This window comes from Perognathus longimembris, chromosome 3 (genome assembly GCF_023159225.1).
Source record: "Perognathus longimembris pacificus isolate PPM17 chromosome 3, ASM2315922v1, whole genome shotgun sequence".
Lineage (NCBI taxonomy): Eukaryota > Metazoa > Chordata > Mammalia > Rodentia > Heteromyidae > Perognathus > Perognathus longimembris.
The window spans coordinates 122,789,243-122,804,813 of record NC_063163.1 but is presented as its reverse complement, the minus strand read 5'-3'; the positions used below and the strand labels follow the sequence as shown (position 1 = coordinate 122,804,813).

General features: G+C 39.6%; 1 protein-coding gene across 2 annotated transcripts in view; it reads right to left on the bottom strand.

The window, feature by feature from the left end:
* The window catches only part of Mtmr2 (myotubularin related protein 2), a 41,086-nt gene extending 26,110 nt beyond the window's left edge, over positions 1–14,976 (bottom strand). The window contains exons 1-2 of one of the 2 annotated variants that reach the window (XM_048344059.1): positions 14,750–14,960; positions 5,722–5,791 (exon numbers count right to left, since the gene is read on the bottom strand). Coding sequence is in view for 1 of the 2 variants with exons in the window: in XM_048344058.1 (XP_048200015.1) it covers positions 14,750–14,829 (80 nt within the window). In the remaining variant the exon portion in view is untranslated. Of the gene's footprint in view, positions 1–5,721; positions 5,792–14,749 lie in introns of both variants that reach the window. The other variant, XM_048344058.1, reaches the window with a different exon arrangement.
* Positions 14,977–15,571: the final 595 nt, after the last annotated feature.

Here is a 15,571-nt window from a genome sequence, read left to right as displayed (position 1 = left end):
AGACACCCACAAAACACCAGCTATATTTAATTAAGTGCATCAATATGGACAGCACTATTATTCACAATAGCCAAAAAGGGTAAATAACCCATGCCGTTCTCCTTGAAAAAGAACTGGAGACTGGAAGAGGAGGTTGGCAGTATCTACTATACTACTATGTACTGCTACAACTACTGAACAAGAGTTGGAAGTTGGAGGGGGAGATGGGCAGCAGTCTGAAGTAATGATGGTACTGAAACTTGGAGAATGAAGCTATTGCTCAAAAGCTTGACTTAACAACTAAGGAACAAAAGGCATCTCCCACCAAGACTTTCTATATTGACTTCCAGAACACCTGCACCATCAACATGCTCATCACAATTCACTCTAGCAGGTTAGTCATGTTTTCAAGCAAGCTTGTTTCCTGCCCCTACACCACAGACATGCGTGTGCATGTGCTTTCACGCGCACACACTATTGCTCCATCTGAGAATTGGGACTCAGTGACTTGTCCTTCAACATAATTTCTCAATTGCACAGCATAAACTTTCCCCGTGCAAGGCCCCTCACATAGATGCTGCACCATAAAAATGTTTCCTTCATTTCCAATTAGTGTTGGAATTTCTATTCAAACCATTAACTAGTCATGAAATAAAATTTTAACTCCCTTCTGTCCCTATGTATCCTTTTAACAGAAATACAAAAGTAAATAAACAACCCCACACAATGACTAGGCTCAAGTATCAAAGTCATAAACAAACGAAAGGTTTCTGGGCCCTGGATAGCCTGAAAATAATTAAGATTCAAAATAATGCAGAATGAAGTGTACTGTGTATAGAAACAACAGAAAATATCTCTAAGGTAAGCAAAACAATTTTTATCCTCAAGAGTATTAAGGTCTTTATTCAGATAATTATGCCAAAAATACTTGTAAACAAGACATATACCTTAGAAATTAATGAAATAGTTATAGAGAAGATATTTTCTCAAAAACAACACTAGAATGTACATTCTACTTGATTTATATAACTATAACCTCTCCGTATATCACCTTTATAATAACAATAAAAAAATTTAAAACAACATTGGTCAGAATATAGCCTACTCTAGAATGGCATCAATGGCAGTACTCTATTAATGATATCAGTTACTTTTTACATTTATGCACCTACCAATTTCTTTTTCCCAAGAGCTCAAAATACCCAAGAATAAGGCTGCAATTATAGGTTAATTTACTAAATTCAGATGATCACCTCTGACAAAGAGTAAGATTACATCGATTGTAAGATTACAAATATGCAGACCCATGACCTTCACAAATGCAAAGCTATTCTAAGAGTCACCCCTCTGAGCCATTTATTCTGTTACATTTTTCCCAATTCATAAATAAAAATAATGAAGTCAGTTATATTTAAATGCTAATTCTGGGTCCAGAAAATAGCCAAATGAATACAAGCATAGACATACCTGACTTTGGGTTTCTAGTAAAAGAAGAATCATAGTACAGTACAGCACTAGTCATCCTCCACTCTCCCAAAGTCCAGAGTGACACAATTTTCTTTCCACTATGAGAACAAAACAGAAATCCCATCATCTGACTCTTAGTCACTCCCACACATTCATTGGTCTGCTGTTGTTATAACACAGTGCTCTTTTCCCCATGCTGCACTACCCCCAGAGCAATTCTCTACCCAAGTGCTGATGTTGAGCATCTATTCCAAAATGCACCATTAGTTACAGGAAATAACTAATGAGAAAGTACTACTTTTATTTTTCTGATGTTTCATTTAGGATATCTTTTTTTCAGCCTCATTTATTGCTGAGAATTAGGATAAAACCATGCAAATTTAGAAAAAGCACATCTAAGCTAGGAGCCAATGGCCTGTAATCATAGCTACTCAGGAGACTGAGATCTGAGGAGCACAGTTTGAAGCCAGCCTAGGCAGGAAAGTCTGTGAGACTTTTACTTTCAATTAACTGCCAAAAAGCCAAAAGTGGAGCTGTGACTCAAATGGTAGGTAGAGCGCTAACCTTGAGCAAAAAAATTCTCAGGGATAGTCCAGGCCCCGAGTTCAAGCCTCAGGTTAGGCACAGATAGGGACAAGCACATGTGAGCATGTGCATGCAGGTATATATACACACACGTGTATTCACACATACACAGAGTTCATCTAAACAAATGAATTTTGATACGAGTACTATGAAAAAAAAATTCCGGTTATTTCTACAGAGAAACTCTCTAGATACTATCTAATTCATAGTATCCACAAATATTCCCATATCACTATTCCTTTCAGAAGGGCATTTGTTAATTCTAAGTGAAACAAAGCATTTGTCCCTAAAAGATCTGTATAAACATATCAGAGTACATCTTAGTTATAACTTAATGTATTCGAGCCTAAATCAGCTAAATCCACCACCAGAATTTTCACTGTTTAAACTGGTTTACAGAAGCTAACTGAATTTATCATTATTTCCTCACTATCAGTCAGAGATATTGTATCAATTGGAGATACTTGACGATATGAATAGAAAATAAAGTCCACATAACAAAAGATCAACATATGTATCTTTCTCTCCTCTGCACTTAGCACTTTAAAATTCAAAGAAAAATCATGTATCTCATAGAAGCATTTCTGAAAAGAGTATTTCTAAAAATCAGAAATGCAGATAAACGTTCCACATTTAAGATTAGAAGTCACCCATCTTTTCATTATCCTAGAAAACAATGTATCCAGAGGAGGTCTGGGCAGTGTTCCTTACATTCCAATCGCAACCACAACAAGCTCTAAAGTACTTGCATCACTTAAGCCACTTTATCTCACCACCAATTCCATTTTTCAGTATCCCATGAAAAGAAAGGATACTTTTTAAAAGTATTTTTTGGTAAGCAATGTCCTGAAGGTTTACACAAGTTTGCCCATGGCATTAAAGAATGCAGTCTGTATCCTAACTGTAAAAAACAAGCTTTTCTAGGAATGCAAATTTTGCTCAGCATTTACACAATGGACTATAGTGTCAGAAGCACTGCTATCAGTCATTTTGTTGAAATTTTGATTTAAAAAATAAAAGGCCTGTATGTGTGTAATGCATTGGGGACACAAAAGACTCATTGTCAGAGTATTTGCAAAATCTTTAAAATAAAAAAACAATTCACTAAAACTCTTTTGCATCTTTTTAAAAACGCTATGCCAGAAAAGTTTCATTTTTTAATTTAACCAATCAAGAGAGATAGTATAAATGACCTGATCATTACAGTATCTGACTAATACAAATGCACTCTATAGTCTTGAGAGAAACAAAGGGATCTGAGGCAGTCTTTGAACTGCTGCTGCAGGCACTTGTTCTGGAAAATCCCAAGGTATCAGGAACACATGACTAGGATAGTTAAATTTGTCACATCAATTATGTTTTTCTCAACTAAAAAAACACAGCGTATGATTTGATAATGCTAGCAAGAAGTCTGAACAACCAGTTCATACAGGAAATAGATTGTAAAATTATATAAAATTTAAATAAAACTGGTAAAAGCTAATTATTCTAGTCAAATATAAGTGTGCCTATAGAAGATGAGAGTGAGGGCTGAGAGGAACAAGAGGAGGAGGAACAAATCCTAACACCAATTTCAAGAAGCCACAGCACCCTGTAAAGAGATTCTCAGATTCATACAGTGAGACCAAAAGAGGATACTCTTAGGGTTCATACACAAAGGTGCAATGCCCCAGTGCCCCTGATGACATAAAATAGTATTTATCAAAATGAATTCCAGGAAATGAAAAAACAAAACAAAATAGCTTTTCAGAATCCACTCAAAACTCAAGATTCAAACCAGAGGGCAGTTTTAGGCCTTTAAGACTTGAACTAAAATTTGTATGAATTCATAAGTAGCTTAGAGGAAAAATGTTCTTTACATATTGGTTAACTATGAGAAAAACTGGACTAAACTGAAAATTTGTCAAATTATTAGAGCTCAAAGCATAATATTTTTCTCTCAAACTGAAGTATAAGTGCAAAAACTCTAAAATGAGTAGGTAATGAATTCATTCAGCCAATACTCACCCAACAACACTTGAACTTGGGCAAGTATAGAAAACACAAGGGAATTTAATCTCTTGAAAAAAATGAGCTCATAGGTATTATTCTCATTCCATTATGCAAATCTAAATTTATTATTTAAACCAATCATATAACCATTAGTTTCCCAAGACAAGAAAAAAAATTTTTTTGTCTCTTTCTTTTTTGGTACTGGGGATTGAACCCAGGACATTGTGCTTTCCTAGCAAAAATTATTACTATTAATGTTACATCTACCACTACTCTTTCAATGTAATGAGATACAATTTCTCTGCACAAATCAATGATGCTTTATATTGTAACCCTCCACAAAATTTCTGAGTTCTCTTCTCACATTACATTATTTTAACTACCAATTCTGGGGCTAGCCTGCCCAGAACTTCTGGTGGCAGTACCTTGTGTGACCTTGAAGTTATTTAACTTCTCTGTACCTCAGTTTCCTTATCTGCACAGTGGGGATGATACTTTTTATACCTAGAAAAACTTCTCTGAGGGTTAAATTAATGCAAGTAAAATACTTTAAAACAGTGTCTAGAACAAGTCCATCCCATATAGCGTTCTGTCATCATTCATCATTATTTCCAGTCTCTCACAATCCTATAAGTGCAGGACAGTAGATTACCATTTCCCCCATTTTCTAAAAAGAAAAAGGCGGCTCAGAAAACACAGGTGAGGGCTGGGAATATGGCCTAGTGGCAAGAGTGCTTGCCTCGTATACATGAGGCCCTGGGTTCAATTCCTCAGCACCACATATACAGAAAATGGCCAGAAGTGGTGCTGTGGCTCAAGTGGCAGAGTGCTAGCCTTGATCAAAAAAGAAGCCAGGGACAGTGCTCAGGCCCTGAGTTCAAGCCCCAGGACTGGCCAAAAAAAAAAAAAAGAGAGAGAAAACACAGGTGACTCATCCAGAATCATAAAGAAAAAGCAGGACAAGAACTACAGACTCACAATCTTGAAGAACATAGTGATGGATCACACGGTAGTTTACATCACATAGTTCAATACACTTTGTGTACAAGTTCCTAAGGCTTAAACTAGGGGTCTGGGTGCTGTCCTTGAGCTTCAAAGCTCAAGGTGAGCACTCTACCACTTGAGCCACATTTACCCCTATCTTCTTGTCAAATGCTAAATATAAAAGAAGGAAAATAAAAATACATAACATGGAAAAACCAAAAGAGCTTCTAAATGGAAAAGCAGTTGATGGCTAAAGCTTAATAACTGCTTTCCTCAGGTATAAGAGAGCTTAACATTTTCAGGACTGGGACTATGAGTAGAGAACAAAATCTGAAGTTACTTATTTTTGGGGGGTGCCAGTCCTGGGGCTTGAACTCAGGGCCTGGGTGCTGTCCCTGAGCTTTTTTGCTCAAGGCCAATGCTGTGCCACTTGAGTTAACGCGCCCCCCCCCACCCCCACCGCCCCTTCAGCTTTTTGGTGGTTAACTGGATGTAAGAGTTACTTTTTCCTGCCCAACTTGCTTCCAACTGTGATGCTGAGCTCTCAGCCCCCTGAGTAGTTAGGATTCCAGGCATGAGCTACTGGTGCCCAGCTGAAGTTACTTTTTCCTCATATGCACAAATCCATTTGGGATTGATTATATATGGTTTCCAGAGATACTGCTGACAATATTAACTTCTATCCACTTTTTTCACATTTTCCCATTCACTTACATTATAATTTTTGAGATGTTTTATCTTCACTTCAGATGATCTTCAAATGTCATGGCTCTTAACACATTAACTGTAAACAAACACAAAGGAACTTAGGGGAATTTAGATATTTAATGAACCCAAGAGCTCAGTGTTCTAAATAACTATGTGGGAGCAGAAGAAGAAATGGTAGAGGCCTTGATTTGCTTCATAACTTGGATCATGCTGGGAATATGGCCTAGTGGCAAGAGTGCTTGCCTCGTATACATGAAGCCCTGGGTTCGATTCCCAAGCACCACATATATAGAAAACGGCCAGAAGCAGCGCTTTGGTCAAGTGGCAGAGTGCTGGCCTTGAGCAAAAAGAAGCCAGGGACAGTGCTTAGTTAGGCCCTGAGTCCAAGGCCCAGGACTGAGGGAAAAAAAGGAAAAAAAAAAAACAAACATAACTTGGATCATCAAAATCTAAAACTGCTTTTTTTTCATCAGATGAAAAATATCATTCTGCTTCCTAGCTGAATAAAAAAATTTCAGAGCTAGAGAAAATTCAGAGCTAGAGAAAAATGTGGACAGATTCAATATGTGAAAGCATTATATACTTTCATCTCCCCCAACAAAATGGCACCACGTCAAGAGAGGGCTCTCACTACGATCCAGTCAACTTGCCCTCCCTGCTTTCACTGCAAACTTTCAGCAGAGACCAGCGTATTCATTCCAGTGTGATAAGATCTTTGTAGCACACAGACCATGAAGTCACACAGACTTTTCATTCTGATCTTCAGTTTTATCAGTACAATGGAAAAATCACTCCTACTACTTTATTCAGTTGTGAAGCTCACATGAGAAAATACACGAAGGTATTTTGCCTGGCACACAGAAAGCATACATTAAATGTTAAGTGCTATTATTTTGTCACACTTTATTCATTACTAATGCTTTTAATTACTATAATTTCTACCACTTAGAAAGCAAGATTTATCTCAGGTGTTCCTATTTTTACTTATAGCTACTGCCTTTAACAGAGGAATATTTCCTAATATCAAAATTTTGTTTTTTGCTTTACTGACATCTTAACAAAGATCAAGAAAATTAAGGATTATAATTGGCACCTATCCTCTTTTTTCCCCCTACTAATGCATAAACTCCTGACAAAACTCTATTCCAGTAATTGCTCATTTGCTGCTATCAGATAAAGTAATTATCCTTAGAAGAGTGATAGATATATTTGTTAGTTATGCCTATAAGATCCTCTCAGCCTCTTGATTGAATGTCATATTGACTCAGAAGACAGTATCTACTATGCTTTTATCTTGAATGATTAACTTTCTTATATTTGAAATTATATACCCAAATTGGACAGGGTAGTGTATACTTGGAGTCCCAACTCTTTGGGAACAGGAAATGCAAAGTTTGAGGCCAGTGGGGGTAGTGTTAGTGGACAACCTATCTTAGAAAAAAAATAGAAAACAAAAGGAAGTAGAAGACTTTTCTAGTTTCTCTAAGACCCTAGGTTCTATCCTAATTACCGCACCCATGCTTAAAATATTGATATTTAAGCCAGATACCTGTGGCTTATGCCAGTAATCCTAAATACTTACGAGGCTGATAACTGAGAATCACAATTTAAAGCCAGCCTGTTCAGAAAAGTCCATGAGACTTCTCTCTCCATATCCCCTCTCCTACTCTCATCACCCTCTCCCAGGCACATGCATGTATACCAAAACTGGAGCTGTGGCTAAAGTGGTAGAATGCTGGCCTTGAGCAAAAGAGCTCAGAGACAACACCCAGGCCCTGAGGTTCAAGCCCAAGCTGGGACCAAAGAAAGTTATTTTAGTTAAGTAACAAAAGAATGCACATAACACCAATTTTCCTTGATTTTCACTAAATGTTTAGGTCAAAGACATAAAAATAAACAATGGCAAAAGTATTCACAAACTAACTATATTTCCTGTATGGAGAGATACACCTAGCACTGGAACAAGAAAACATACCTCACGCTTGCGTGATATTGTAGGAGATAAATACATGGATATATGGTTTGGATATGGACACCAAACTGGACAGGAATAAAAAATGTAGGTCATAAACCTCATTACCACCACCATGTAATCATACAATTCCCTGAGCTCTGCAAATAAAATAAAAAATGAAATAGCACAGCTGATCATTCTTTGATTTTGTTACATAATGATCTAGCAATGTATTAAATGTACCACTTTAAGCTTTGTGAACCTAGATTAGGTTGTAAAAATCAGACCCAAAAAATATACAAAAAAGTATAGTGAAGGTGGGGAAACAGAGGCTCACACCCATCAGGAGGCTGCGATCTGAGGATCTGTAGTTTGAAGCCAGCAGCAAAGTCTGGGAGACATTCTTATCCCCAATTAATTACCAAAAAGCCAGAAGTGAAGAAGTGGCTCAAGTGACAGAGCACTAAGTTTTGAAAAAGTTAAGTTTTAAGAGGTATGTTTTGAAAAAGCTAAGGTTTAGGGCCCCATGACCTGAGTTCAAGCCCCACAACTAGTATTTTTAAAAAATTTTTTAAAAAGTATTATTGAACTGAAGAGTTCAAAGTGTTCTGAGACAGAGATTTCTTTTTTAGTTTGCTACAGCAGTCTGACAGTGTACTTTCCTACCGTGAGCACTACATTGATCAATCTAAGTGTCTCTGGAGAAGTGTGTCTGAAGCTTTTTTTTTTTTTTTTTTGGCCAGTCCTGGGGCTTGGACTCAGGGCCTGAGCACTGTCCCTGGCTTCTTTTTGCTCAAGGCTAGCACTCTGCCACTTGAGCCACAGCACCACTTCTGGCCATTTTCTATATATGTGGTGCTGGGGAACTGAACCCAGGGCCTAATGTATAGGAGGCAAGCACTCTTGCCACTAGGCCATATCCCCAGCCCCAAGTCTGAAGCGTTTTAACAGTTAAAGTTGAAATGGAAAGTGTCACTGGCTTCTGAGTGATTCCTTTGTACGCTACGGGAGATGCAGCTAATTGTCTCCACTACCCACTGCCTGTTGCTCAGTGACACAGTCTCTAAATCTTGGCTCAGCACAGGCCTCAAGGAAGAACCACGAAATCTTGATTTCCTGGGAGCTAGCCATAGTCATAGCCAACTGGATATAATCCATGACTAACCCCCCCCCCCCCAAAAAAAATGCAGTAGGTCAAAGAGTAGCTATTTTTGCCAGTGTGTGTTCATAATTCTCCTACTTTATGACTTTATTTCAGGATATGCTGTTGAGAACTAGTAGTCAAAAGTATTTAAATGTGTTTGCAATTGCAGTTTTCTTACATTATTAGGAAGTCTCATTTTTCCTTTCGTTGAGTATATAGATTTTGAATGTAAACTGTATGGTCAATCACAATATTAAGCCAAATAACCTGCATAAAACTGGTTAAGACAAAACAACTCATCCAAGGAATCCCTTAAAACAGTTTTGCTGATTATAGAAACCTGTGTGGATAATCATTACTAAATAAACGTTATGTCTTTGTAACAAGAAAAAAAATGCACTCTAAAGACAGGGGTTATGCCCTTCTTCACTTCCTGAAAGTGCAATTGCTACAACAGCTCCAACAGCAATTTGGGTTCAAGAGGTAAACTTAGAAATCAAAGACTCCAGGTCCTTCACACTGAGACTCACCTCAAATCTGTACAATTATGTCTGGGGTTTTGGAGGAAAACACCATCTTTTTTTTTTGGAGCACGGCTAGTCTCAATTTTCTGCTACCCTCCGCTAAGTCTAAGACCTAACCTCAGGAAATGGAGTGCAGCTCAGGGGTAGAGTGGTCCCCTAGCTTAGGAGGAACAAGGCCCTGAGATCAACCCCCAGAATCACAAAAAGATAAAATGAAATTAAACCTAACTTATAAAGAAGGAATGTTTCCAAAATATCAGTATTTGGGTTTTTATGAGGCTTATATATTACAGCACAAAGCTCATTTTTTAAGATGCAGTATTTGCCTTACTCAATCTAGACTAAGAAATAGTTAAGCACAAGACATCACATGAGAGGACAGCACTGACACATACACAGAATCTTACTAGGAGAGAAAAGTACAATTCATTCTTTGCAATAAGGTCATGGGAAAGGGAACTGAAGTTACTATTTTTATTAAGAGGACCTCTTCCACACTCCTTTTCATTTTAGTAAATTTGTACCATTCTAATCTTTCTTTTAAATGTTCCATTTTTAACCTGACTTCCTGTGGAAGAGCTAATAATTCCCTATCCTTAACTATCACCGCCTTTAAGTGTTATTAATACTATTGCCACTTATTTAAATCACAAACATAAGTGTTTGACATATTCAAAGCTACTTCCTTAAAAACAGAAAATATTCCACACTCAAACCTGGAGAATTTTTTTAAAAATTCCGAATCGCACATAATCTTTGGCCTTGACAGTCTTGAAAACAATAGCATTCACTTGGTACTTTTCCAAAATAAACCTAGTGCTTCCAGAACATTTGCAACCATGTATTTCCTTTCCACTGGCACAATCCAGGTTCTATTAGTTCAGTGAAGCCTCCTGGAATTTCTCCATTATCATACTCTAAAATGCCGATGAGCACTAATGTATCTACTTTTAAGAAAGGGCCAAAAACTTGTATTTTTCATTTGTGTTACATATGGTTGAAAAAGAAAAAGCTCAAAAAAATTCCTTTAAAAATCAGATATAAATTGAAAAAGAGATTACATTTACCTTCCACTAATTCAGTCGAGTTGTTTACAAAAATGCTTATCTTCAATAACAGATTATAGTATTTCTAACATAAACCCTCATTAAGTCTGTTTAAACTGATGTTGATGGAGTTATGAGGTATCAACTAGCAATGGGTCCAAACCTCAGCCTGCATCAAGATCACATGGAGGAGACACTAAAGCTCCTCTAACCCAAGGATTTTAATAGGGTCAAGTCTGAATCAGGGACCAAGAATTTACATTTTTAACAAATTCCCAAGGGGATGGTGTTGCTACTGGTCTGAGGACCACACTTTGAGAACTACCAATTGAGTGCACTAATAGGAAATTATTGACAATGGCATAAGTGGCAAGGAATAAAGGCATATGGTAACCAATCTCAGCTTCAGTATTACCTTACATACATTTGAGTAGTATTGTCTTTCTATGTCCTTTATAAATAATTTAGTCACAATTTCCTGATTAGTTCACAAAACTGGGTCTTAAGAGAACATACAAGTTATTTAGAATCCTAAGAATAATGAAATCCAAAATAATGGATAGTGTCTAATGAAAGCTGCTGCTAACAATGTACCCTGATAGTTTCTTCTTGTCCTACAGCAAGAATTCCCAACATTAATTCTGGGCAAGAGTCAAAAGGCAAGTGATCAATAATTTTAAGATCATACTCAAACAAATCCATCACCAATATGGGAATAAACCCCAAGCAGATTTCCTGGAACACAGCACTTTATAAAGTGATCTTAGAGCTGAAAGCAAAGATGAAACCTTGCAAAGTAAGTTTTAGATATCCTGGAAATTATTCTCCCTCTTCAGGCAGTAAGTGTTATCATAGTTCGTAAAGCTAAAGACAAGATTTGCTACTTTTCAATGTTAAGATATGCAATTTAAAACTGCAATTCATTAGATCTGGGGCTGTGGCACACACCTGTAATAGTATTCATGAGGATGAGGTGGGAAAATTGAGCTCAAGGCCAGCCTGGACTACATTAGAAAATCCTGTCTCAAAACAAAAAGTTGCTATTTGTTGAGAACTACCTTTATCACTTCTTGGGGTTCCCTCCCCCCTTTTAACTGTAATTTACATGTAAATATAAGAGGCTCAAAAATACCAATAAATTAATCAACTAGGAACCAGATGATCATATTAAAATAATCTAGGATAAACAGAGCCCAGAGTAACAAGAGCCTAGATGATAAGAGAAATAAAAAGTAAAATGATTGGCAAGGTATAATAGAGAAAAAGCAGCCACAATAAGGAACAGCACAAGTGAAGTGCACATAAGCTCAACATAGACAGGACTAGGCACAGAGATATAACGAAAGAAGTAAAATCTACTCATAATGCAAGAGGATTCATATAAAACTAACTTCTGTCTGATCTGAAGTTGTAACTCTTCAGGACAAATTCAACAGAATTTGTAATCCCTTGAACAGGAACAATAAGACTAGGTGAATGGTCAGTAAACATTCTGTTACTACAGTATTCACAAATCATTTATCTGCCCGTAGATATCTTACTAATGGATTATGCACAGTAAAAATAGAGTAACCAGGCAGTGCATTCTGTAACAGTACAAACACTGAAAAACTAGAAAGTAGACTAAAATGACAAATGTTGCCAATATAGTATCCAATTTTGCTGTTTAGCTAGTTACAGTTATGAAGTCTAGGTTTAGAAAACTCCCATTATGCAGTCACTACATTAATAACTCCCTACATGCAATGTTGCATATTATCCTACTTGCATCAAGAATCAGAGCAATAACAAGAATAAAATCATAGAAAGAGTTAAAGTTTTCAATACACCAAAGCAAAACTGTTTTCACGGCCTCCCCAGCGAGGCTGGATGCCTGTAAAGGGTGGAAACAGCAAGGCATTCAGGAGTTGTTAACCTATTTGCTAGAGAGAAAATCAAACTCCAAAGAATATCATTTTTTAAAGGGTGTGGGATGACTTAACTATGAGGACAAAGGTATCAGTCTTGTGATAATACCAAAAGAAAAGTTAGAAGCAACAGAATTCTGAAGTGATAAGCACGCAAGAAAACGTAAGGTTCATGAGGAAACTAAATTGCCCAATAGCCTGTCAGTGGAGTCTATTATTTTAAACATCACTGCAACTACCAGAGCTACTATTTTCTTTTTTCAGATTTATATTCTCAGAAGGGCCCATGATATTATCAACTAACATATTTAAACATATCAACTGAGTTCATCTCCTAATAGAAGTACCTGAAGAAACTAGAGAGCAGCCTATTATCAACTTGTTATATACAAATTTTTTGCTAATTGGAAGAAAGCTATATAACTTCCATATTCTCACAGAAGGCAATTATATTAATTTTGCATAATTTCTCTTGGAGTTAAACTCAGCATTTATGTCCATTATACAAGAAGAATTTTGTGACACACTGAACATTAGTATTAACTATTATTTTGCAAAAGATAATACATCCACAAGACAATTACCTGAGCCTCTGTACAAAAAACATAAAAATAAAGTAAAATTTAAGGATGATATACTGTAAAAAGCTGAGATAGTCCAAATGTCGATAACTGCTTGTCACAGACTAAGGAAGTTAAAACTTGGTGTCTCCATAAACACAGGATCATACTGGTAGCATTGGAATGATTACTGCACATTAGAATCACCTGGGCTGACAGCCAGCCTAAATGAGAGAACTTGTGCTTGCTCCAGTAGCACAGTTTTTAAAAAGGAATAACAGAGATTACCATAACCCTGTGCAAGGATGAGCCACAGACATATTAAAAAGAAAACTGCAAACTAAGAAAATTAAAGGGTACAAGCCAAACAGCTGTCTAGCACTGGAGTTCCTGACTTTAGCAATCCCTTTTTGCTGCTCACAGCCTCCTGTGCTTCTAACTTGTCTCTCCCTTGAATGAAAGTACTGGTTGCTTCAGAGACTTTTTTTTTGTTAATATTCTATTCTGAACGATAGTTACCATTTGTAACTTTTAAAATTATAATTTTACAACTTGTTTTCTAAATGATTTTTACAGCTGATGGCGTGAACTCTCAATTTCTAAATTTCCTAATTAAAAATAAATGCTTGAAACATATGCACAAGCTTCTCTGAAAAACAATGTATAAAGTAGGAAAAAAAAACCACCACAAAAAACGATTGGGCACTTATGACATTCAGGTTCTATGTTAAGTGCTAAAGATAAGTATAGTCCTTGCCCTCAGGTAGCTTACAGCCTAGTAGAGAACACAATTAATTAGGTGGCTTGACTAAGACTCTGTAAAAAGGTGGATAAGTATCTGCCCGAGTGTAGGGGAAGAATCTAATGAGAGATGAACACCAAAGAGAAAAACCAACAGTACCACTAAGACTTAACAGAGCCCAAAATAAATTAGAAGTCAAAGCAACTTAAGTGGAAAAAAGAAAACTGTGTGCTATCACACAGCCATTTAATATCTAATAGCCCTCCTAATGAAACTATTTTCAATGGAAACAAATATGACATCAGTGTGGCTGTATCACAAATAGTACGTGTTGAATTACTATTTTAAAACCAAAAACAAATCCAAAATATGCATAGTTAATATTCATGAGTGCTCTACAAAGACCTACAAATTAAGGCCCTCCCTAAAATTCCTTGGCAAAACTTCCCACTGTTAAAAGAAAAATGATAACCTGGAGAACGGTTATCAAAGAACGAAGGAAACTACCACTCATTTTGCTATCACTGCTAGTGAGCATCACTAAGTGGCTACCTGGATTCCATGACAATGACTTTCAGCTGTGCACTTAAGAAAACATCTGAGACATTCGTTTACCTGCTTAGAGAATGGGCAGAAAATTGAGGATGCAGGGGGAAATGTGACCGAACTGAGTGATGAAAAAGAAATGTAAGCAGCAGCAACAACAACAACAACAACAACAAAAAAACAGACACAAGAGTGGTGGAAGAATTGACAGTGTTGGTATAGCTTTGGAAAGGCAAGAAATGAAGTGAGTCGGTAAGGGTCTATTGAAAGCCAGACTCGAGGCGGAGCCGCAGGTAAGGAGAGAAGGCACCGGTAAAGGCGAGGTGACAACACAGAAGCAGGAGGGGGGACCCCCGAGTCCCAGCTTAGGAACTCCCGCCACCGCGCGCGGCGTCCTCTCGCCCGTCCCGGCCCCACCAAGTGCCCCGCAGGTCGACCACGACCCCCCGGGCCGCCCCTACCCCACCCCCCCGCCCCAGGGCCGTCCCCGTCCCCGCAGGTCGTCCCCGTCCCCCGGGCCGCCCCTGCCCCCCTAGCCTCCTGCCCCCGGGCCGGCTCCGTTCTCCCACTCCCGTCGCCTCCAACCCCTCAGGTCTCCCGCGGCCCGTTACCTGGACAGGGAGTCCGCGCTGGGCGGCCGCGCGGCGGCGGGCTGGGCGCCCAGACTCTCGCAGCTGGAGCTCCGGTCCATGGCGGCGGACCAGGTGTGGAGGCGGACGAGGTCGGAGGCCGCCGCGGGAGGGCGTAGGGCGGCGGGCTCGGGCGTCGTCCACGGTCAGGCGAGCGCCGGCTCGGGAGAAACGCCGGAAGCGGCCATGTCCTCCCAGCGTGCACTGCACCGCCCCGCCCCTCCAACGTTGCTGGCGCGCTGGCGTCATCACGCCCTCTCCGCGCCGGCACCGCCTCTAGTGCGGGAAAAGGAGGGGGAGAACTCCCTGGAGGGGCGCGGGCCGGGGGTGGGGCTCCGCGGGCCGGGGGCGGGGCTCCGCGGGCCGGGGGCGGGGCTCCGCGGGCCGGGGGCGGGGCTTAGGCTCAGCCCGGCCCAGCCCGCTCAGGCAGACCCGAGCCGCCCGCCCCGCGTGGGCGGAGCGGAGGTCCGCGGCCCGCTCAAGCGGAGTTCGAGTCCTGGCTCCGCCCGGCACGGGCCAGATCTGGGCTTCCGTGTCTAAAGCCGCCGTGTGAAGGGCCTGAAACTGCGCCAGATAACATCCAGTTGTTGATACTGATGATTAACCACTCACTAATATGGATTGATACGCTGCCTGTCCGCAGTTGTGAGGCGACTGTGGGGGGCCCGGGCACCGGACACGGGGAGCAAGGGGCAGGGGACGGGGGGCCCGGGCACCGGACACGGGGGGCAGGGGACGGGGGGCCCGGGCACCGGACACGGGGAGCAAGGGGCAGGGGACGGGGGACCCAGGCACCGGACACGG